This window comes from Protopterus annectens, chromosome 1.part1 (genome assembly GCF_019279795.1).
Source record: "Protopterus annectens isolate FY-2018-M chromosome 1.part1, PAN1.0, whole genome shotgun sequence".
Classification (NCBI taxonomy): domain Eukaryota; kingdom Metazoa; phylum Chordata; order Ceratodontiformes; family Protopteridae; genus Protopterus; species Protopterus annectens.
In genome coordinates this window covers 1251790710-1251813766 of record NC_056726.1, presented here as the reverse complement: position 1 = coordinate 1251813766, position 23057 = coordinate 1251790710, and the positions used below count along the sequence as shown (strand labels likewise).

The 23057-nt window shown below is 44.3% G+C and overlaps 1 protein-coding gene across 5 annotated transcripts in view; it reads left to right on the top strand.

Moving 5' to 3' along the window:
• Positions 1-23057, top strand: part of LOC122809699 (zinc finger CCCH domain-containing protein 13-like) — a 1891555-nt gene that overhangs the window by 1632624 nt on the left and 235874 nt on the right. For all 5 annotated transcript variants that reach the window (XM_044081418.1, XM_044081393.1, XM_044081403.1 and 2 more), the window contains one exon: positions 9874-9906. In XM_044081418.1, coding sequence (XP_043937353.1) covers positions 9874-9906 — 33 coding nt within the window. The remainder of the gene's footprint in view (positions 1-9873; positions 9907-23057) is intronic.

The following is a 23057-nucleotide window of genomic DNA, read 5'->3' as shown; positions in this document are numbered from 1 at the left end:
ATCCCTAGAAGCTTCTTATGGGTATCTGGGAGATAGTGGTACCACTGTTGGATATAACGGTGAATGAAAATAGGGTGGATCTACTAGTAGGGGTGAAGAGCAGAAGTTTAGTTTTATTGGGGTTCAGCAGTAGACGGTTGGAGAGACAGTTTTCAATAGTGTTAAATGTGTTTTGGGTTAAGATTTGCAGGTAGGATGGGGAGGTGGCTGAACAGATGAGTGGAATCATCTGCGTATTGAATGCAGGTAGCTTTAGGGATAGCAGTGTGGAGGTTGTTGATGAAAATAGAGAAGAGTAGTGGTCCTAGTATGGAGCCTTGAGGGATGCCAAGAGTGAGAGGTAGCTGGCTGGATAATTTGCCTTGCCATAATACATCCTGTTTTCTAGTCAGGTAGGACTGGAACCACTGGATTGTGTACTCGTTCAGAGAAATTGACTTTAGAGAGAGAATGAGGAGTTCATAGTTGACCATATCAAAGGTTTTTGATAGGTCAAGAAAGAGGACAGAGGATATCCTATTGTCATTCCCGTTTTGGTTTATGGCATTAGTAAAGGAAAGGAGGACAGAGGTGGTGCTGTGATGTGGCCTGAAGCCATGCAGGGAGTTGGACAGTAGGTAATTCTGTATAAGGTATTGCATTAGTTGCTTGTGTACGAATTTCTCTATTTTGGCTAGTGGGGAAAGAATGGCAGTGGGTCTATAGTTGGATAATTCTTTGGAACTTAAGCCTTTATGGAGTGGGATGACGTGGGATATTTTCCATAAGGAGGGGATAGCACCTTCAGATAAGGTTCTGTCGATCAGTATAGATATGGGGTATGCAATGACCTCTGCAGCTGTTTGTAGGTACTGTGCAGGGAGGAGGTCGGCAGAGAGGGGTAGTAGGTTTTAGTTTTTTTAACAGTATTTTGATAAAGGTGGTGGAGACGAGTTGGAAGCTAAATTGGGGGATGGTTACTGGGTGGATTGGAGCTGGGGTTGAAACTTGTGGGGGTTAGTTGATTTGCTAGGGACTGGATTGTTTCAGTGAAAAAAATTATAGGCGCCCTCTATGGTCTCTGGGGAATTACGGGTGAGGTTTCAGGGGTTGGGGTGGTAGACTGACCTGGATGAAGAAGCTGATTTAAGCCTGCCCAGAACTTTTGAGGGTTGTTTTGATGTTTATTTAGGAGGTTTTGGTAGTAGCTTTTTTATCTAGTAGGATAGATTTTTTTTTTTGTTTCGTTCCTGAGTTGGCTGTATTTTAAATAGTCAAGTGGAGCTTCAGACGATTGCCAGCAGGCCAAGCTCTGTTTCTAGTTTTGATTTTTGACTTGGTCTCCTTTGTGAGCCATGGTGCTGGGTTTGATTTAGTTTTTATAGTACGTGCTGGAGCATGGGAATCAAGGATACTTAGGAATTTAGTGTTAAAATATGCTATGGCCTCTTCAAATGATTTTTTTTTAGTTTTGATCAGTCAACTGCCTTTAATTCATTTAAGAAAATAGCAGAGTTGATGTTCTTCCTGTTTCTGAGTGTTTTGTATTTGGTCTAGTGGGGCCTGCCTGCCTTGTGTTTTATGACATAGGTTAGTAGATGAAGGTCATCAGGGAGAGTCCCGGCTGTGTACAGTTGGGGTTGGTTATTGACTAAAATCCAGTCTAGGATACTTTCCCTATTGGTTGGTTTATTGATCCTAGTGGGAGAGGTTATAGTCTGCTTAAACCCGGATAAGTTTATAGGTGTGATGTCGGGGTTTGGAGGACAGGAGTGCGTGCCAGTCGGTATTAAAATTGCCAAGAACTATGGTTTCTTGGGGATAGGTAGTGGAAAGCCAATAGAGAGGATATTCTGTAGGGTAGTTATGTTGTTACCTGGTGGAATGTAGGCACAGACTATGTACAAGCATTTGTTATGGTTAATCTGTAGTTTGGTTATGAGGAGTTCTGCATTTTTTTAATTGGGGCAGTTATATGGTTTCTCTATTAACAGAGTATTTTTGTACAGGACTGCTGCTCCACCTCCTTTCTTTGTGGTGCGGTCTAGTCTGTGTATAGGTTCATAGGTAGGTACTAGGCTATCTGCCCGAGGGCATTTATAAGCCTAGACAGAGTGTGTCTGCTTTCGCCGCCCCATTGATTAATTAACTGATCCTCTGTCAAGCAGAGCCAATGAAGTGATCCCAGGGGTGTATTTTCTGTTACCCATCCACATGTCAAGGTTTCTCTTGAAGAGTGTTAGTGAGGGGCTCTGCCTGATGTAATTTGGAATTCTGTTCCAAAGCATGGGGAGTGTCTTTGACAGGAATCTATCCCTCCAGCATGTTTTATTTATTGTTGTGGCGAGGTTTAGCTCACTAGAGCGCGTGGCTCGCAGTGACTTGGATTTCTTTAGGTGGAGCATGTCCATCATTTCGGAGTTGGACATGGCTTTGTAAGTCAGGCAGAGATCACCTCTGAATAAGCGATATGCCACTGAGTACAGCCGGAGTTTTTTCAGTCGTGCTGCATAGGACATATGTTTAAGACCAGTCATCCTCTTGGTGAGGTACTGTTGTGGTCTTTCTAGCTGTTGGAAGTGTCTTGTGAGGTACATCCCAAATGGGGCATTGTACTCTATGAAGGGTCTAGTGAGTGGCGAGTAGAGGGGCACTATAACCTCTTTATTTCTAGATGCAAACCCTTTAGTAATTAGATGGGCCACATAGAAGGATTTCCTAACTACTTTGGCAATATGATTGTCAAAGGAGAGATTACTATCTACCTGGGTCCCCAGATCTCTTATTACCTCTTCTGTGTTAAGGGGGCTGCCACCTATGTGGTAATTCGTGGGTGTTTTGTTTTTCCCAAATGGGATGACTATGCATTTTTTGGCATTTAGCTTGAGGCCATGACTTTGACAGCGGGTGTCCATCTCGGGCCCTTTTGGAGGATGCCCGTGTCAGCCGGAGAGTCAGTTATGGCTCCCAGTTTGCAGTCATCAGCGAACTTGGTTAGCCATAGTCCTCCTGTGTTTGCCTGTACTTCTGAGACGTATATGCCAAACAGTAGGGGTCCCAGGACCGAGCCTTGTTGGGACACCACTTGTGACCGGTTTAGAGTCGAAACTGGAGCCCGCTATTCTTACCGTGCGAGTTCTGTCTGTAAGCCAGTTGGCAACCCATCTCGTGACGTAAGAGTTTATGTTCAGGCTGGTGAGTTTTTCTGTAGTACCTGTGTGGAGAATGGTGTCGAAAGCCTTGGCGAGGTCAAGGTAGGCTGTGTGACCACCTTTCCCTCATCTGTTGCCTTGGTAACTGTCTCGAAGTCAACCAGGTTTAGTAGGCATGATCTCCCCTTAAAGCCGAATTGGGTCGGGTCAAGTGTTTGGAGGTTATCAATGTCTTTGTTAATGAGTTCCATGATGATGCGCTCCATAGCCTTGCAGACCAGGCTAGTCAGGCTTATGGGGCGATAGTTACCAGGGTCAGTTGTGACCCCTCCTTTATGGAGAGGAATAACCGTTGCTGTGCGCCATTCTATGGGCACGTAGCCTGTGGAGAGGCTGAGGTTGAACGTGTTTAGGTGGGGGGTTAGTTCGTTCTGTAGTTCGTGCAAGACGCAGCCTGGGACACTATCTGGTCCCATTGACGCTATGTTTTTGGCTTTTGAAAGGGCTGTTTTCACCGGTGCATCTGTGATTTTTGGGACACTACACTTTTCCGGTATTGTTGTGGGCCCTTTTGGAGGTGAGAGGAGGGTGAAGTTTGCACTGAATGTGCCAGGATGTTGGCAATATCAGTAAGTTCAATATATTTTGTGCTATTTTGCACTAGTTCAGTGCATATCTGCAAGTTGCCACTTATTTTCTTAACATAGCTAAAGAAGGCTTTGTGGTTCTCTTTTGAATCCTTGGCTATTTTTCTTTCAAAGTTGGCCTTGGATGATTTCATGAGGGATCTCAGTTTCTTACTGATGCTGATCAGGGATGTCTTTTCTTCTTGGGATTTGCTTTTTTTCTGATCTAGTTTCCTCCTCCTATTGTATAGCCTGTTTATTGCAGGGGTCCACCAAACTGGCTTCCTTCTCTTAGAGGAGCGAGTCTTGGTTTTTCTAGGGATGGCACGATCCATGCATCCTTGTAGGTGCTCATAGAGTGCATTTGTAAAGGTTTCTGCATCTTGAGCAGCATTATCCTTTAGCGTGGGGGCTGTGAAACTTACCACCTGTGTCTTAAGTAAGGTGAAGTTTGCTTTAGAAAAGTTTTTTTACTGTGGTTTCCTTAGTTGGGGGTGGTGGTGGGGTGTGGACATCCAGAGTGATTAGTTTATGGTCTGATCTAACTAGTGACTGGTTGACCTCCGGTGTGTAACACCTGTCGCACATGTTGGTGATGACCAGGTCCAATATGTTTTCACCTCTGGTAGGGGAATTTACCAGCTGATCTAGGGCATTTGAGTTGATGAATTCCAGGAAGCACTGGCCCTGGGAATTTGTACTCTAGTAGGTTTTCCAGTGAATGGTAGGGTAATTGAAATCGCACAATATCAGGGTGTTTGGTAAGGACCTTCATGTTTTCCAGTGTCTCCAGAAAGGTAGAGTGGTGGTCCTGGGTCATGGAGGGTGATCTGGAGCAGGCACAATTTGCATTGTGGATTTGCCCGATGTTAGTTGCACATGGATGATCTCAGAGGTATCATGCTGCGCCACTAACCTGGAGGTGTAGGTATCCTTGATGAATATGGATACACCCCCTTCTTTTGTGTTTCGGTCCGTGTGCTGTGGCCAAAACGTGTGGTATGAGTTGTAGCCCGGTAGTGCTGGGGTGCTCTCTGGAGCTTTGAACCAGGTTTCAGTTACTGCACAGATGTCGACGTTCTCCATACTGAGCAGTGCTTAGAGTGCGTGCATTTTGAGATTTAAACTCCTGGCGTTGAGTAGCATAACCCTCAGTTTTTTGTTAATTGTGCTGTTTACGGAGGTAGGTTTGATTTTTGAGCCTTGCCTAAAAAAGGCACTATGGGGCGAGCAAGAGCCTTGGCCAGTATTCAAATGCCTAGGGGTGCCAGGTGCAAGCCATCTTGTGCGAAGCAACACGGCTTGTCGAGCGTGTCATCCTAGGCTCGCAGCCACTGGATCCCCTTTGAATGACCCCAGAAGCTTAACCAATTGTTGAAATTGATAATTTTTTCTTTATACTGAGGTATCATTCTTGGTGAGGGCAGGATGCTAGTCAGGGTCATACCAGCCTGGGCTGCATGATCAGAGATGTCTTCCATGTCTCTCTTCATGTAGTCCAGGGAGGTACGTCTCAGGTCATTCACACCAACATGAACAATGAGCCATATTTGTACTTGTTCTGGAGTCACCTGAGTGCTTGTGTTATGTGGCGGATTCTGGCTCCCGACAGGCAGCTAACAGTAACCTTCTGCTTGTCCAGCCTAGTGAATGGGACATCAGTGTGTCTGGAGTCACCTATTACTGGTGTGTTAGGTATGTTATTTCGCCTTAAGGGCTGTGATTGTGTGGCACACTGATTTTGTGTTTTATGTGTTGTCTGGTTTGTGACAGGAAGTGCAGGTTGTTTGGGTGTCTGCTTTGGAGGTCTCATGCTTTTGCAGGTTTTTATTTAGAGCCTCCAAGTATGATTTTGTGTATTTGTGTATTTTTTGCCAGTGCTATTTTAGTAGGTCTGTATGCAGCTGGAGGTGTGGTGCACGTGTTAACCTTCTCCTCTTAACCGTCTGTTCCAGTCTTTGGTGGAGACAGCTTAGCTTCCAGTTTGGCTGTATAATTGCATCTCTCGCATATGTTAGTGTTTTGTGGTAGGAGGAGAGGGTTGTCTGTGTACAAGAGGCAGTTGTAACATTGCTTCAGGATACCCAGATTCACCAGCTGGACCGGAGAGTGCACCTGAAGTTGCCCTTTGGTCATGCCTAAATAGTAGGGTGAGTTGCTTAGTCGTTTGGTTGGTGAGGGGTGAATAAAGAGCTTTGCCCTGCTGGGCAATCAGTGTCAGGGTATATTAGTGCTTGCTATTAGGTCTGAGCAAGTGCTGGGCTGTAAGATGCTTTTTGAGTGCTCAGGTTGAGAGTTAGACTAGTTTCAAGGGAAAAACTGAAGGAGACTTAGTGGCGCCGGGAATAATTTAACCATAGCTAACCGGCACTGTCAGGTGCACAAAACCGTGCAAACGCGGTTTTTATAGTAGGGAAATGAAAGAGAGAGAAATTAGCCCAAAATGGCCAATAGACTACTAACTTCTGGGCTGGAACCACTCCTCCAGGGACAGATGGGTTGCGCAAAGCTCCCCTGTCTTGCAGGTGAACAGAGAAACTTCCTTCTATCCAAGTAAGGTATGGGAAACTCAGAAACTAGTCACAGTCCTGAATTCAGAAAGACTGGGAACAAGTACAAACTTAGGTTTTAAGCCAGCAAGTTGAAAGAGATGGAAAACTGCCCAGCCAGCCAAATAAATTACAATTTCTGGGCCAAAACTCACTCTTCCTGTGGAGGAATAGACTACCTAGTGCTTACCACTCCCACTGATCAGCTAGAAGGCTTCCCTCCAACACAGAAAAGCTTGGGGGGGATCAGAAGCTTACAAAGAGTCCTGGATACAGCAAATCTGTACCTGGACTAGACTAGTAACAGGAAAGGCAGGAAACAAGTGCAAACACAGACTTTTAAATCAGAAGGTTGAAAGAGATGGAAAAGCTTCCCAAATGGTCAGTAAACTATAAGTTCTGGGCCGGAAACCACTCCTCCTATGGTAGATAGGTTATCTAGTTCATAGGTAGGTTCATAGGTGCTTACCATTCCCACTGATAAGCTAGAAGGTTTCCCTCCAACACAGAAAGGCTTGTATATTTTATAGCCTGGTGGTAGTATCTCATTATCTGTAGTAGTTGGTTTAAGCCAGGTTTCTGTAAGACGCACAATGTCTGGGGAGTGGGTTGCTAGGAGGACGTGCAGGTTGAGAATTTTTATTGTTAATACTTCTAATATTTAGGTGAAATGCTAGGAGGGAGCTAGTGGGAGTAAATAGGGGTAGCTTGAACTGTGGGAGTTGTGGCAGGGGAGTGGAGGTTATTGGGTGTTGGTGGGCCAGGGTTGTGATGAATGTCCCCATGTGTTATAAGGTTATAATGGCAGGATACTCTAAGCTTTAGGATTTTGTTTATTCGTTTTATATAGTCTTTGTCTTTGGGATTGCATTGTGTGGCTTTACATGGGTGATGTATTGTTGGTAGACTGGGTGTGTGGAGGATGGTTAGGTGTGCAGTCTTGTGCGAAAAGTTATGGGAGGCTATTTGAGCTTTTGGGTAGTGGATATGTAGATAAAATTTTTGCTCATAGGCAGTAAGGTGATAAAATAAAAATAGTAGGGGCAGTAGGATAAGTAGTTTTGTTTGCATTATGTAAAGGAGGATTGACAATTATCAGGGTTGACTCTTCTAACCGGGTTAGTAGGATAGGGAGAGAATGAATTGGCTTGAGAGGGGAGGGGGGTGTTTAGTGATGTGTGAGGCAGTGATTGGTGGTTAGCTTAAGGGGAGCGGCTTAAAGTAATATAAATTTAGCACTACTGGGGGCGGGTGGGACTTAGGTGCAGGGTGGGACGCGAAGCAAGCCTAAACGCAGCGGGGCTAATACAGACATGAGTTTACAAGCCTCTGAAAAGTATTTATTTTATAGAATTCACTTTATATCTTTTTAAGTTAGATGCACCAAATAGTTTTCTGTTACATCTTTCAGTTCATATGCACCAAATTCTTTCAGTTCATATGCACCAAATAGTTCCAGTTCAGGGTTTTTTATACGATTTTCAGTTAAAATGCACCAAATTAACCCATGTCTTAAACAGGTAAGTACCCTACTTTAATGTATTTAAGTTGTTACTATTTCCTGTATGTCTAGTCTAACATTTGGTTGCATATAATTAAGTAATACTAGGGATTTCACTAGTATAATGTTAGGGACACCTCTAGTGCCAGAGCTTTAAATAAAGATAAATGTTTCATAATATTAACTGTATAGAAGTAGGTTGCTGAGGGCAGGACAGTTAACTTTCCGTATTACAGTTGCAGCAGGGAGATCCTTTCCTATGTTGCAAGCCTTTCAAGTTCTGGGTAGTTGGGAAGGGGGGTATAGCACCTGATTAGAAACCAGTGCCTCAGTGTCTTTCGTCTTTTTCCTGACGATAAACGGACTTAAAGTAAGCTGAACCATTTTAACGACCACAAGTCACAATTATGAGATTCAAAGTTTATTTTTAATGGGTCGCTCTCTGCGAGTAACAAAATACGAAAATACAAAAGTGACACTGACTCACTTCACTATTCGAATGAACAAAAACAAATGTAACGGTTCCATGAAATAGATTGTCATGGACCTCATTAACAAAGACATTGGCAGCCTTCAAATGCTCAATCCCACACAGTTTGGTATCGTCAAGGTGAGATCATGCATGTTAAATTTTGTCAACTTCTTTGAGATGGTCACCAAAGCCATGGATGAGGGGAAGATGGTGCACACTGCCTACCTTGACCTGGCCAAAGCCTTCAATACTATTCCCCACTCTGGTGTAATAGATAAACACTCTCAACGAGGCATCAATCCATATATTACCAGATGGGTGGCAAACTGGCTGACTGATAGAACTCACCTAGTCAGAATTGGGAAAGCCACCGCAAGCAGTAGACCTGTAACGAGCAGTGTACCCCAGGGATCAGTCTTGGGGCCTCATTTTGGGATATACTTTTCTGAGGTGCAGGCCAAAACCAGTGGGCTATGCCTGACTAAGTTTGCAGATGACTGCAAGCTGGGTGCTGTCATCGATTCCTCTGGTGATGTGGACATCCCCCAACAGGGTCTCACCCAAACAAATGACTGGTACCAGAAACATGGCCTCAAACTGAATGTCAAAAAATGCATCATCATCCCCTTTAGGGAGAGTAACGTCCCCACAAATTATCACATTAATAACAAGGTCCTAAGCAAGCAGTCAGTCATGAGGGATGCGGGGACCCAGGTTGATCGAAAACTGACTTTTGACCACCATGTTGTCTCCGTTGTATGGAAAGCTTTCTACGTGGCTCACCTTAATAAGAAGGAGGTCATAACATCCCTGTAGTCTTCCCTTGTAAGACCCATTATTGAGTACAATGCCTCTTTCAGCATGTACCTCACAAAGCACATGCAGCAACTGGAGAGACCGCAGAGGTTCCTCACCAGGAGAATCCAGCGCCTCAAACATCTACCCTATACAGATAGGCTAAAAGCCATGTCCCTCTACTCAGTCTCATGCAGACTCCTCAGATGTGACCTCTGTCTGACATACAAAGCAATATCAGGCCCCTCCATGATGGGACTGTTGCATATCCACAAGACAATCTCCACTGGAGTAACCCACATGCCCGACCTCAACCTGGTCTGTGACATCAATAGGATTTGTTGGCAGGACAGATTTGTGTCAGAGACTCCCTTTCTGTGGAATAGGCTCCCTGTCCACGTTAAGCAGGAGTACCTCATTAACCCTTTTTAAGCGCAACCTGGATAATTTGATGGGGGAACAGAAAATATACCCCTGGGATTCCACCTGTGTCCTTGATGGACTGGGGTATTGGGTGCTGACTTGTCGGAACATGGGCTAATTCTTGGCTAGGCTTGTAAGGACCTCAGCCAGTTGCCTAGTAACTTTCTATGATCCTAAGGGATTTACACCTTCACTCTTAAAAATACCAAAATCCACACAGAACAAACTAATTTTTATTTTGTAATTTAGTGATATTTAACCTTTTTAGGTAAAGGAAGTCTTTTGCCCCTTCAGGTTATTTAAAGTAAAACATACACTTCTGGTCATATTTTCTTAATCTCAAGTAAATTTTGTTTTGATGTTTTATGTTTTGCAGAGTTACAGGGGGCCCTGATTCTAGCAGACAAAGGTAGGTCTTTATTTTATTTCATTATAACTTTTAGATAATAAGTATTTGGCAGAACTTGAATGCTCATATAAATGAAAATGGGGATATTTTATTTAGTTTTTATTCATCAAGCTTGAGTACAGCTTTGGTTCATTTTGTAGCCCAGGTACTAGAAGAGCTGGCCAGGGAGAATGAAAAATGATGTGGACATCCCCCAAGAGGGTCTCGCCCACACAAATGACTGGTACCAAAAACATGGCCTCAAACTGAATGTCAAAAAATGCATCATCATCCTCTTTAGAGGGAGAGTAACGTCGCCACAAATTATCACATGAATAACAAGGTCCTAAGCAAGCAGTCAGTCATGAGGGACGTGGGGACCCAGGTTGATAGCAAAATGACTTTTGAGCACCATGTTGCCTCCGTTGTATGGAACGCTTTCTACATGGCTCACCTTATTAGGATAGATGTCTCATTCAGGGACAAAGAGGTCATAACATCCCTGTAGTCTTCCCGTATAAAGACCCATTATTGAGTACAACGCCCCTTTCAGCATGTATTTCACACATGCAGCAACTGGAGAGACCACAGAGGTTCCTCACCAGGAGTATCCAGGGCCTCAAACATCTACCCTGTACAGATAGGCTAAAAGCCCTGTCCCTGTACTTGGTCTCAAATCCCTTCAGGTTATTTAAAGTAAAGCATTTGCTTCTGGTCATATGCTCTGCGTACAGTTGGGGGGGTGAGAGATCAGTATCTCATGGTCCTACAGTTCAGCCAGGTCCCTTGGTGAAGACCAAAAACCAGACGGAATTCATATGCTCCAAAACGGGAGTGCATAACTTTCAGAAGCAAATTATATCCTCAGACTGCATTCAGTGGATGCCCACTCCCTGAGTACTTGTGAACACTCTAGGACTTGGAGAAGAAAAATAACTGCCTGAATGACAGCTGTCATGTAGATGAATACAGTGACTGTTCAGTTGGTCAGCAAATTAGGAAAACAAGTCCAGGAAAAGAATCTACTTTGTTGTACATCTCATATATGTGCTGTTTAAATTCTGTTCAGTTCGGTTGTCTTTCAGAAGCTCACAACTCAGAATTATTTTTGTATTCTGTTGCCTTAAGGTGTTGAATGACTGACTAAAACAGGCATTAGAAGTTGACTTGAACGTACAGGCTCATAGATGTGTATCAGGTTTGCATTGTAAAGACATTTATTTACTGTTTAGTTAAGTATGATAAGTATTTACAGAACAGTTTACTGTATGGATGTAATGATATTCAGAGTTTACATTTTAAAGAACTTACTTTCTGTTGTCCTATGTTTCTGAAATCCATTCACTAATCGTAATTTTTCTGAATTGAAACTTTCTAATTGTTTCCTAAGGTGCACACTGAGATCTGTTGCCTTCTGTTTTGTAGTTTGAGAGGATTGTTTTGGAAGTATTTTTGCTAGATTACCTTGATCCTCTTCATTCTTCAGTCATTTGGGCAAAAGCTATAGGACTTTATTCACCCAGGTTGAAGATATTTGGATGAGAAACTTCTCAGCAGTACAGGCAGGGAACACTGTCTTCATCACTCTTGCCTCTGGTATGAGTCTTGAAAGCAAAAGGGGGGGGTGGATGCCCCCACCAGAGGTCAATTTGAGTTTTTCATTGTCTCCTTACACCAGATGCTTTAATTTTTGTTCCATAAGTGACACTTAATCTGCAGCATTAAAACACATTTGAAATTATATTGTCAAAGAATATTACACTTTTTTTCATTTCACTTGTTAATTCTATGCAAGTTCTTTGGCTCTGATATCTTTGTAATAAATTAATTAAATTTTGTACTAGTTCTTCAGCAGCCATTTTTTTTTTGCACAGTGTTTAAACCATATGTACCATCTACAGATCATACTGCATTCAGTTTTCTTAATACCTCTTTCTGTAAATATTATGCACCATATATAAGGAGTTTCTCCTTGGACACAAAGCAGAAAAGCTATTTTAGAGACTGGGACCACAGAGAAGAACAAAGTCTGTTAAGGAAGTCTACTGTCCCTTCATTATCACTTAAAACAGAAAGCACCCTACCAAGTCCTAGCACCCTCCCCCCCAAAGTAAAAATGAAGTCCCCTGAGGGAAAAGACCTAGCTACAAAAGTAAGTAACAGAAATTGGTTTGCGTTCCAGCCCTGAGTGTTCTAAGGCCTCTGCCCCTGGTAGGGAACAGCTTTGACTGTGCTGTGCACATACCTCCCCTTTCCCCAGATCTGACCCCTACTTTTCTGGGAGAGGAAAACTATCCTCTTCCTTCAGGACAAATGGATACTACATATTAGAAAAGGCTACTCCTTACACTTCTGGAACACAGCATCATTCTTAGGCATCCCCCAGCATCCAAAGCAAGGATCTGTTGCAACAGGGTTCAGTTCAACTAATTGGGTGGCCACAAGAATTTTGTTCACACCTCCTCTTAGTCCCCAGAAAAGGAACCTGGAAACTTATCCTGAACATTTCAAGACTCAACAAAAATTCCCTTGCAGCAACCAAATTCAGAATGTTAACAAAAAGAAAACTCAAGCTCCTCCCTTTGCTTCCCCAGGGCCTGAATGGTGACTCTGGATTTGAATGATGTCTACCTTCATGTTCCTGTACATCAGGAGCTCAAGATGTTCCTACCCTTTTCAGACAGTGGGATCACACTACTAATTTTATGCATTGCCATTTGGGGTATCTGCTGCACTTGAGTATTCACCAAATGTCTTGCACAAGTTGTCACATTTTGCAGAACCAAAGGGGCCATAATTTACACATATTTAGATGATTGCTTGATCCAGGCAACATTGCCAGAAGAACAACAACTTCTGACAGCCATGCAATTCACCATTGATTGTTTTCAGAAGGTGGGCTCCAACCGTCAATGTGCAGACGTCATATCTGACACCCACCCAGCTCCAGGGTTACACCTTCCCTGGAGGCAGGTTTAGATTCTGTCCCACTGAAGGCCATTTTACCACAGGAGAGTTTTGTCCAAGTACTTCATGCTTCTGCACAGCCAGCAGATAGTTACAGCAAGAGAATTTCTGGGGATGCTGGGATACATGACTTCATGTATTTTGATGGTCCCACTGGCAAAATTGCACATGAGGAAACTGCAGTGGTTCCTAAAGAAATGCTGCTGGTGACACCAGTACTCTATGGAAGCAGTAGTACCACTCTTATCCCTGAAAAAAAGAGGTTCTTTGGTGAGGGAGGGCATCAAATCCAACCCAGAAAACCCCCTTCTAACTCCCATAAACGGTCCAAACTGTAACCACAGACAGCTCAAACCTGGCTTGGGGAAGCATACCCGGGACAATTCAAGGTCAAAGATACATTGGACAGACATCTAGCAGCTCAGCACATTGATGTGAAGGAAATGATGGCTGTTACACTGGCCTTGAGAACATTCAAAGAAAGATTAACACCAAAAGGGATAACGATAAGAGCCAATAGTAAAGTGATGTGGTATATAAACAAACTGTGGGGTGGGGCTCATTCTTGCCACCCTTGCAGGTTATCAGTGGAACTGTGGGTTGTGGCCCAGCAACTAAGGCAAACGCTCCTCCCATCTTACATCCCAGGTCTCAGACATCCAACTGGCAGACAGTCTGAGCAGATCCGTCGTAGATCCCAGTGAATGGATGCTGAAAAAGAAAGTCTTTCTGGGTGTGATACACAAATGGGGTGTGCCAGAGAAAGATCTTTTTGCTTCCGCAGATGGCAGTTTACAAAGATGTTCTGAATGAAATCACTGTTGCAGTTTTCCAAACAGATGTTTCACCCCTGTCCATCCGTTCAGGTACTAAACGTTAAACATTCCAGGAGCATATGTATGTCCTCCGCTTGCAAGCGTAGGGGAGTATAGACAGATGTATGCATGTAAATCCTCAGACTGTCTCGCTGCCAGCCTGAATGCAGGTCTTGCACCAATCTGTCTGATCTTCACATGGTCATTTGTACCATTAGCTTTTCAAATTCAGATAAGTGACCTGTTGTGGAACCTTCCTTTGTATAAAAATTGTTTTGCTGTATTTTGTTCAATGTCAGCTTGTAGGGGTAAGTGAGTGTGGTAGACATATTCCCTACAAATATCTCTATTCCCAGCCCTTTATGCCTAGGTGCAGAACATTACTATAAAGCGTGTTCCATTTACCAGTCCTTTGTATCCCAGATTTTGTGATTCTGTTTGCTCACGCTTAACACTTTCTTAGAGACCCAAAGACTGAAGCATCTGGCCTACTCCAGTATGGTGGACCCCGCCACACTGGACGCACTTCTACCTCCTAAGAAAAAAAACTTGAGGCCTGGGTCTGATGCTCAGTTTGCACAGTCTTAATTTTGCCATACCCACAGAGGATAGAGAACCTGTCGTACGTCCAACTTTACCTCAGACACCATCTACTGTGACCCTGATGGATGCGGTTATGGTGTCAGAGGATTGCACGTCCAAAGACACTTAACGGCTACGGGGAAGCGGGGAACAAAGGATCACCATTTCAGAGGGGATTGGAACCCATCCCAAAGATTTTAGTTAGGGAAGGTATTTCCCTAGCAAGCTGATCCAGGCACGTCAGGGTTTAGAATTCTCCACATTGGTTCAAGCAGACATCACTCAAAAAAAAAGAAGGAAAAAAAGTGACAGAAAACTTAGCATGACACCTCACCTCCATCTCCTCCTCCTAGGGGAAGGAGTGAATGGACCAAGGTTGTTATGGCCCTTAAACTACTTTCATTTGCAGCCCCCCTTCCCACCTTTCAGAAGTTTGCAGTGGATTCTTCCTCTGAAGCGGAGGCGGTTTCCAACTCTGATCGTTCTTTAGCCTCGGAGGGTCTAAGAATTACAAGCACTCGTGGCTGTTCCACCTTTCCTTATCTTTCACAAGGACAATGTGTCCTTTAGGGCTAACCCGTCTTTCATGCCTAAAGTCTTAAGATGAATCTTAACCAGGCTCTCAATCTGCCCACTTTCACCCCTGATGGTTCTTCGTATTTCACTGCTGCAGTCATCACATTTGCGTTATCTGCTTGCAGTAGCCCTCAGTCGACCTGATTATCAAAGTCTTGGGTCCTGCATCGGTTGCTGTCTCATCTTCCATGACGTCAGGTAGTCAGGGGTATAAAGTATGCAGGCGACGCCATTACATCAGTCTTTCTTGCCGTGCAGTGCCCGAAGCAGATGTTCTTCGTGTTCACTGTTGCAGTCATCACATTTGGGTTACCTGTTTGCAGTAGTCCTCAGTTGGCCTGATTAACAAAGTCTTGGGTCCTGTGTTGGTTGCTGTCCCTTCTTCCGTGAAGTCAGGTCATCAGGGGTATATAATATGCAGCCGATGCCATTGCATCCGTCTTTATTGCCGTGCGGTGCCCGAAGCCGAAGCAGTTCACAAGTGCCAATCAGCCGACTCCTGAAATTTTCATTTTCGAGTTTCAGAAGCGAAGTCTTCAACTAAAAGCTAAGTACCCCAGTGGGGAAACTTTTTCTTGCTCTAAACCGATGTCAATAAAAGTAAATAATTGCATTATTTGTGGAAAGCAAATACCTCATAAAGATTTTCATTCGTACTGTATTCCTTCCCGAGGCCCTGACCACGACGTACCTCACTGTCAGTTTTGTGCCTTATTTAAACCACGAACTATCCGTCGTCGGTATATTTTCGCTTTTAAATATTTTGGTGCTTGGTTCAGTTATCGTGATATGTCTTCGGTAAGCCATCCGGCTACCGACATTCTGAAAAAAACGCAAAGATAAAGACTGAGACAGGCCGCCTAGGTCCAAAGCTGCCGACGACGCTTCTCCTAAGCCAGTTGCCAGTTTGCCGGTACTCAGTGAGTTATTTTCGCAGCCCCTGATACCCGGTACTTCAGATTAGCAGTCCTCTACTGAAACCCATTCGGAGTCAGGTATGCTGCGAGATGCTTCAACTGTGGAACCTGCGGATGTCTCTACCTTGGATGGGTCCGGAGCCGCTGTGCAGGCACCGGCTTCTGGGGGTGTATTCAGGCCCTACTGACTTGCATATTAAACCGACGCCATCTTCTTCAAGGCCTAAAACTCGAACCATGCCTAGAAAACTCGAACCATGCCTAGAAAACTGACGCCCAGAGTGCATGATCAGGCCTCTATGCCTAAAAAACAAATAAGAATGGCTGACTACCTTATTACTTTAATCAGGGGAAGCCAGCCTTCCCCATCTGAGAGACCTAGGACTCAGTTTGCTTATGATACTTCTGACCAGGATTCTGAATTTTCTGTTTTCTCTGATGACCAGGATTTACCCTCATCTACCTGTGAGGATTCTGATGCTGAGGACTCTATTCCCTCTGCTTCCCCCCAGAGGATTTCTCTTTTGGTGAAACCTTGCATACTCTCAGGGAGCATTTTCATTGGGAAAGTCAGGATTTCTCTGATTCTAAAAAGAGGCTTAGGGATTTCTTACTCCTGCCCCAGCACGGGCCTTTAGCCATACCTCCTGTACTAGACATTGTTGATGCCTTTTCGGAATCTAGCTTAGCCCCTGACTCTCTACCTCTTGCTCCCAGCAAACCTGATGGATATTACAGGGTTCCTGACTGTCACAAGTTCCTTTTTAAAAATCCTACTGCGGGTCCTGAGACCATTCCACAGGGACCCAAGGGCATTAAAGCTACAACTGCCAGAAATCCTACCCCCTCTGATAGAGACTCCAGGGCGCTGGATAGATGGGGTAAGAAGGTATACACTTCTGCAACTTTGGCCATTAGGGCCTTAAACTGCCAGCTTCATATGTTAAAGTATCAGCAGCTTATTATTGGATTGCTTAAACAGAAAATGATGTTGATTCCTGATTGTGCTGAAAAATAAGGATTTACAGGATTTACTGCATTCTGCTGAACAAGTTGGAAAACATACTTTGCAATGTGGTTTTGATTCACTAGAGGCATCTTGCAGGGCTGTTGTAACTGGGTCTGTACTTAGAAGGCATGCTTGGCTTAAGGAGCAATCCTTGCCAGATCATGTTAAAGCAAAAATACTGGAAGCTCCCTTAAACCAGGACCGCCTGTTGGGCAACAAGGCAGTAGTTCTTCAAAAGAAGAAGGAAAAAGCTAAATATATGCAAACTGTTAAAGATTTTTTTACAAGTACAACCTCCAAGGTTTAGTAGGCATTGGCCTTCCAAGAAGTGGTCCTTTCCTGCCTCTTCCAGACCTTCTCAGTTCAAACCCACATCCAGCAGAGCTCCCAGGCTTCAGTCCCAGGGTACGCATAGGTGGGGGCCTCCACTTCCAAATCCTGGAGTAATAAAACTCCCCCTATAGTAAACTGTCTCAATGACTTATTTTTAAAACTTCCAAGCACTTCTCAACTGACTGCCCCTGTGGGGGGGTGATTGCTCTTCATGCAAAGAACTGGGAACTCATTACCCAGGACAAATGGGTTTTAAATAATGTCCCAAAGATACAGATTTCACTTCCACATGTTACCAACACCAAGCGGGTGGCCAGATCTACACCTAAATCAGTGGGCAGAGGCCCAAAAGCAAGTACTTTCTCTCTCAAGCATGGGGGCTATTCAGTTAGTACCAGAAGAGGAAAAGGGACAAGGTTTCTACTCGAGAATTTTCCTGGTGCCCAGAAAAGACGATCCGTGGTGTCCTATCCTGGACCTGTCTACTCTAAACACCGTTTTGGTGATTTCAAAATTCAAGATGCTGGTTCTTCACCAGTTGCTCCCTACGCTAGGCAAAGACGCCTGGTTGGCAACATTAGCTTTAAAGGAAGCATACTTGCACATCCCAGTTGGGGAATCTTGCAGGAGATATCTATTCTTCAAAGCAGGCTACACTCACCATCAGTTCTCCGCACTGCCCTTTGGCTTATCTATTGCGCCCAGGATATTCACAAAGTGCCTAGCTCTAGTCATTACATTTTGCAGGCAAAGAAATATTCAGATATACCCATACCTGGACGATTGTCTAATTCAGGCAGAAAGCCAGGACATACTTTTGAATCATCTGGCCTTTGTACAAAAGGTGCTAACTTGTCTGGGAACACCATAAACAAAAATAAATCATACCTGGTACCCTGTCAACAAATTATATTCCTGGGAGCAAGCTTGAATACAACTTTCCAGATGGCTTTCCTCACGCCAGAGAAACAAATTCATTTGACAACCTACTTCAAACAAGTGGCCACAAAAACCCTGCTATCTGCAAGGCAAATACAAGTCTAAGGGCTCATGGCCTCCTGCATTTTTCTAATTCCATATACAAGACTGCATATGAGGAAACTACAATGGTATCTAAAATGCCTATGGTGTCAACATTCTCAGGATCTAGAAGCAATGATTCCCATCATACCTTGCCTACACCTAGAGTTCCTTTCGTGGGCAGAAGTCTACCATTCAAGCTACCCCCAGCCACCCAAACCCTAACAACAGACGCATCAGACTGTGCATGGGGGGTTCACCTGGCAGGGAAGTGCATTCAGGGCAAATGGAACACAAGTCAAATGCACCTGCATATCCATCAAAAAGAAATGTTAGCTGTACAGAATGCTCTGACAGCCTTCAAGGACCACATTCTTCCAGGACAATTAATGGTAAAGATGGACAACACTGTTATGTGGTACATAAACAAGCAGGGGGGGTACACATTCTTACCCCCTCTGCAGACTAGCAATGTCATTGTGGAACACAGCCCTGAGCTACCAAGTGCATCTACAAGCTCAATTCCTGCCAGGAAAACTAAACACACTGGCAGACGAACTAAGCAGAAACATCATGGGACCCACACGAGTGGAAACTGGAACCAAGGATTTTCAACATGTTGACAGGCAAATGGGGGAGCCCAGATATAGACCTGTTTGCCTCCCCCCAGAACTATCAATTGGAAAAATTTTGGCAACGATTCCCCACAAGCAAGCTTGGAAATTGGATGCTCCGTCCTTCAGCTGGAAAAACCTATCAGATGTTCATCGTGTTTCACTGCTGCAGTCATTACACTTGGGTTATCCTGCCGTCGGGCAGTCCCGCAGTCGGCCAGAGTTCCAAAGTCTTGGTCCGGCGTCGGTTGCTGTCGCTTCTTCCTTGACGTCAGTGCACCAGGGGTATATAAGATGCAGCCGATGCCATCTTCTTCAGTCTTTCTTGCCACGCGGTGCCCAAAACAAAAGCAGTTCGCAAGTGCCGGTCGGCTGACTCCTGAGATTTTCAAATTCGAATTTCAGAACCGAAGTCTTCAATAAAGCTAAGTACCCCATTGGGGAAACTTTTTCTTGCCTCAGACCAATGTCAGTAAAAGTTAATAATTGCATTTCTTGTGGTAAGCAAATACCTCGTAAGGATTTTCATTCTTACTGTATTCCATGCCTAGGCCCAGACCATGACGTCACTAGTTGTCAGTTTTGTGCTAGATTTAACAAGAGCACTATTAAACGTCGGTTTGATTTTGCTCGCCATTACTTTGGCCAAAGGTTTAATTATACCATGCTGTCGGAACAACCGATCGGAATACACAAAATAACGCAAAGACAAAGATAAGGACAGGCATCCGAGGTCCAAAACTGACGAAGCCTCTTCTAGGCCAGTCGCCGGTTTGCCTTTTCTCAGTGAGGTGCATTCACAGCCCCTGACACCCGCTACCTCAGAGCCACAGGCCACCTCCGACTCCCAAGTGAAGATTGCTAGGCCAATGGAAACTCAAGGTATTAGGCCTATGGAAATTAACCCCTCAGATGGGTCTGGAGCCGCTGTGCAGGCGTCTGCTTCTGAGGGTGTTTTCAGACCTTCACAGCTTACCATCAAAACAACCACCAAGGCTAAAACTCCATTAAAGACAAAGAAACAAGCACAGCATTCACCTGGACAGGCATCCATGCTTAAAAAAACAGATGCTCAAAATGGCCAAAGACCTAATTACTCTGATCAGGGGTTCCCATCCCCCTCCTGATAAAAGGCCTATGCAGGATACAGACTATGATTCCTCTGACCAGGTTTCCATTTCTTCTGATACCTCTTTAGACCAGGGATACTCTTTACCCCCCTATGAGGACTCTGATGCTGAAGAATCTATCCCTTCAGCCTCTCCTCCTGAGGATTACTCTTTTGGAGAAACTTTACATACCATGAGGGAGCCATTTCCATTGGGAGAGCCAGGATTATTCAGAATCCAAGAAGAGGCTCAGAGATTTTCTTTTATTGCCTCAGCACAGGCCCCTTGCTATTCCGCCTGTGTTAGACATTGTGGATGATGTGTTCTCTGAGTCCAGTTTAACCCCTGATTCTTTGCCCCCAGCACCAGTCAAGCCAGATAGGTACTACAGAGTCCCTGACTCTCGCAAATTTCTTTATAAAAACTCTGCTGCTGACCCAGAAACTATTTCACAGGGTCCCAAAGGGGTAAAGGCTTCCACTGCTAAAAATCCAGTTCCCTCTGACAGGGATTCAAGAGCATTAGATAGATGGGGGAAGAAAGTTTATACTTCTGCACTTTAGCAGTAAGGGCTTTAAATTGCCAGTTCCACATGCTTAAATACCAACAATATTTAATGTCTCAGTTAAAACAGAAAATGCTTACAAGCTCAGAAAGTCCTGACTACAAGGAGATGCAGGATTTATTGCATGCAGCTTGAACAAGTGGGAAAACATACTCTGCAATGTGGTTTTGATTCATTAGAGGCTTCTTGTAGAGCCGCAGTTACAGGATCTGTGATTCAAAAGCATGCTTGGTTAAAAGAACAAGGTTTACCTGATCATGTTAAGGCAAAATTATTGGATGCTCCTTTACAGCATATCATCTTGTTTGGTGTTAAGGCAGAGGAGGTATTAAAGAAAATGGAGGATAAGGCAAAATCTATGCAAACAGTGAAGGATTTCTTACAGGTACAGCCACCTCGATTTAGCAGAAATTGGCCTTCTAAAAATTGGTCCTTTCCAATGTCAGACAGACCACAAAGAGGCAGATACAGACGCCCAAGAGGCAGATCTCAGCCCCAAGGCTCTTACAGACCACGACAGTGGGGTGCTTCTACCCCAGAAGGAGAAGACAAGTCACAACCTTATAGGAAACAGTCCCAATGACTTCCCCCTTCACATGCCAAGCACTTACCTTTTGGCAGCCCCCTTAGGGGGAAAACTAGCTCTTTTTTTCACAGAATTTGCATATAATCACCCAAGACAAATGGGTTCTGGACATTGTGTCTCAAGGTTACAGGTTCCACTTTCACACTCCACCAAGGCCAAAAGGAATGCCAGACCTGCCACTAAATCAATGGGCAGAGGCACAGAAAAAAAATTACAGCCCTCATGGACATGAGAGCTATTCAAAAAGTGCCACAACAGGAACAAGGACAAGGATTTTACTCAAGACTTTTCTTGGTCCCCAGAAAGGACAAAGCCTGGAGACCCATATTGAACCTATCTACTCTAAATACTTACCTGGATGTTCCGAAATTCAAAATGTTGACACTACAGCAACTTCTTCCCATGCTGGGCAAGAAGGCTTGGCTTGTTACTTTGGACCTCAGAGGCATACCTGCATGTCCCAATCAGACAAAATTGCAGAAGATACCTCCAGATTCATAGCTGGCACAATGCATTACCGATTCTCTGCACTGCCCTTTGACTTATCTACTGCGCCCAGGGTCTTCACAAAATGCCTGGCACCAGTAATTGCATTTTGTAGACAAAAAGGAATTCAAATATATCCCTACTTGGACGACTATTTTATTCAAGCAGAGAGCAAGGACATTCTTCTAAAGCATCTGGCGTTTGTAAAAAGATTGCTCATTTGCCTAGGGTACACAGTAAACGAAAAGAAGTCAAAACTAGTGCCCTCACAAGAGATAATATTCCTGGGTGCCAGCTTAAACACAACGGCCCTGATGGCTTATCTCACGCCAGACAAACAAAGGCAACTGACTCGGTACTTTCAATTGATGGCAACAAAAACCCAACTCCCTGCAAAAAAAATTCTGCAGGCCTCGGGATTCATGGTGTCCTGCATACTACTACTACCATATGCCAGACTGCATTACAGTGGTACCTAAAAAGTGTTTGGACTCAAGTCACAGTTTGGAAACAGTAATACCACTTATTCCCTGCCTACAACAGGAACTTCGATGGGCGCAGGCATGTCACCACAACAAGGGACAGCCTTTCACTTTACCCACAGCCAGGCAGACACTAACAACAGATGCTTCGGATTACGCCTGGGGAGCACATATGGCAGGAAAATGTATTCAGGGCAAGTGGGCTGCAGACCAAATGCATCTTCACATCAATCAAAAAGAGATGCTAGCTGTACAAAATGTCCTAACTGCTTTCAAGGACCTTCTGCATCCAGGACAACTATTACTAAAGACGGACAACACCACAGTTATGTGGTACATAAACAAGCAAGGGGGCACTCATTCCTATCCCCTCTGCAGACAAGCCATGACTTTGTGGAACACAGCACTGACCTATCAAGTTCATCTGCAAGCACGATTCCTGCCAGGAAAGAAAAATACTCTGGCAGACTTGAGCAGAAACATCATGGATCCTCATGAGTGGAAATTAAATCCACAAGTATTCAGCATGATAACACAAAAATGGTGGTGCCCAGGCATAGATCTTTTTGCCTCCCCTCTGAACTGCCAACTACAGAAATTCTGCACAAGGACTTGCCACACACAAGCATGGAAAGTGGATACTCTCTCGTTCAGCTGGAAGACCCTAAAAGTTTATGCCTTCCCACCTCTGCCTCTTCTTTCAAAGGTACTCCTAAAAGCCAGACAACAAAGGCCAAAAATGATCTTGATTGCCCCAGACTGGCCATGCAAGCACTGGTACCCAATCTTAAAGAACTTGACTCAAGGCCCAGCATGGATTTTACCTCAAATTCCTCATCTTTGGACTCAACAAAACAATCAGATCCTGCACAGCCAGCTCAAAACCTTAAACCTGGCTGCATGGCAGATTACTTAGCCAAGCAGCCAACACCTCTCTCTAAAGCTGTTATGGATGTCATTTTGGAGGCCAGGAGGCCCAGCACCAGGGAATACTATTCAGAAAAGTGGAAGAGATTCTGTGCCTGGAACCAGGCTCAAAGCTTTGACCCTCTTGTCCCAAATATTCCTCAGATATTACAATACTTAACTGAGATGCTGGACAAAGGCCTAT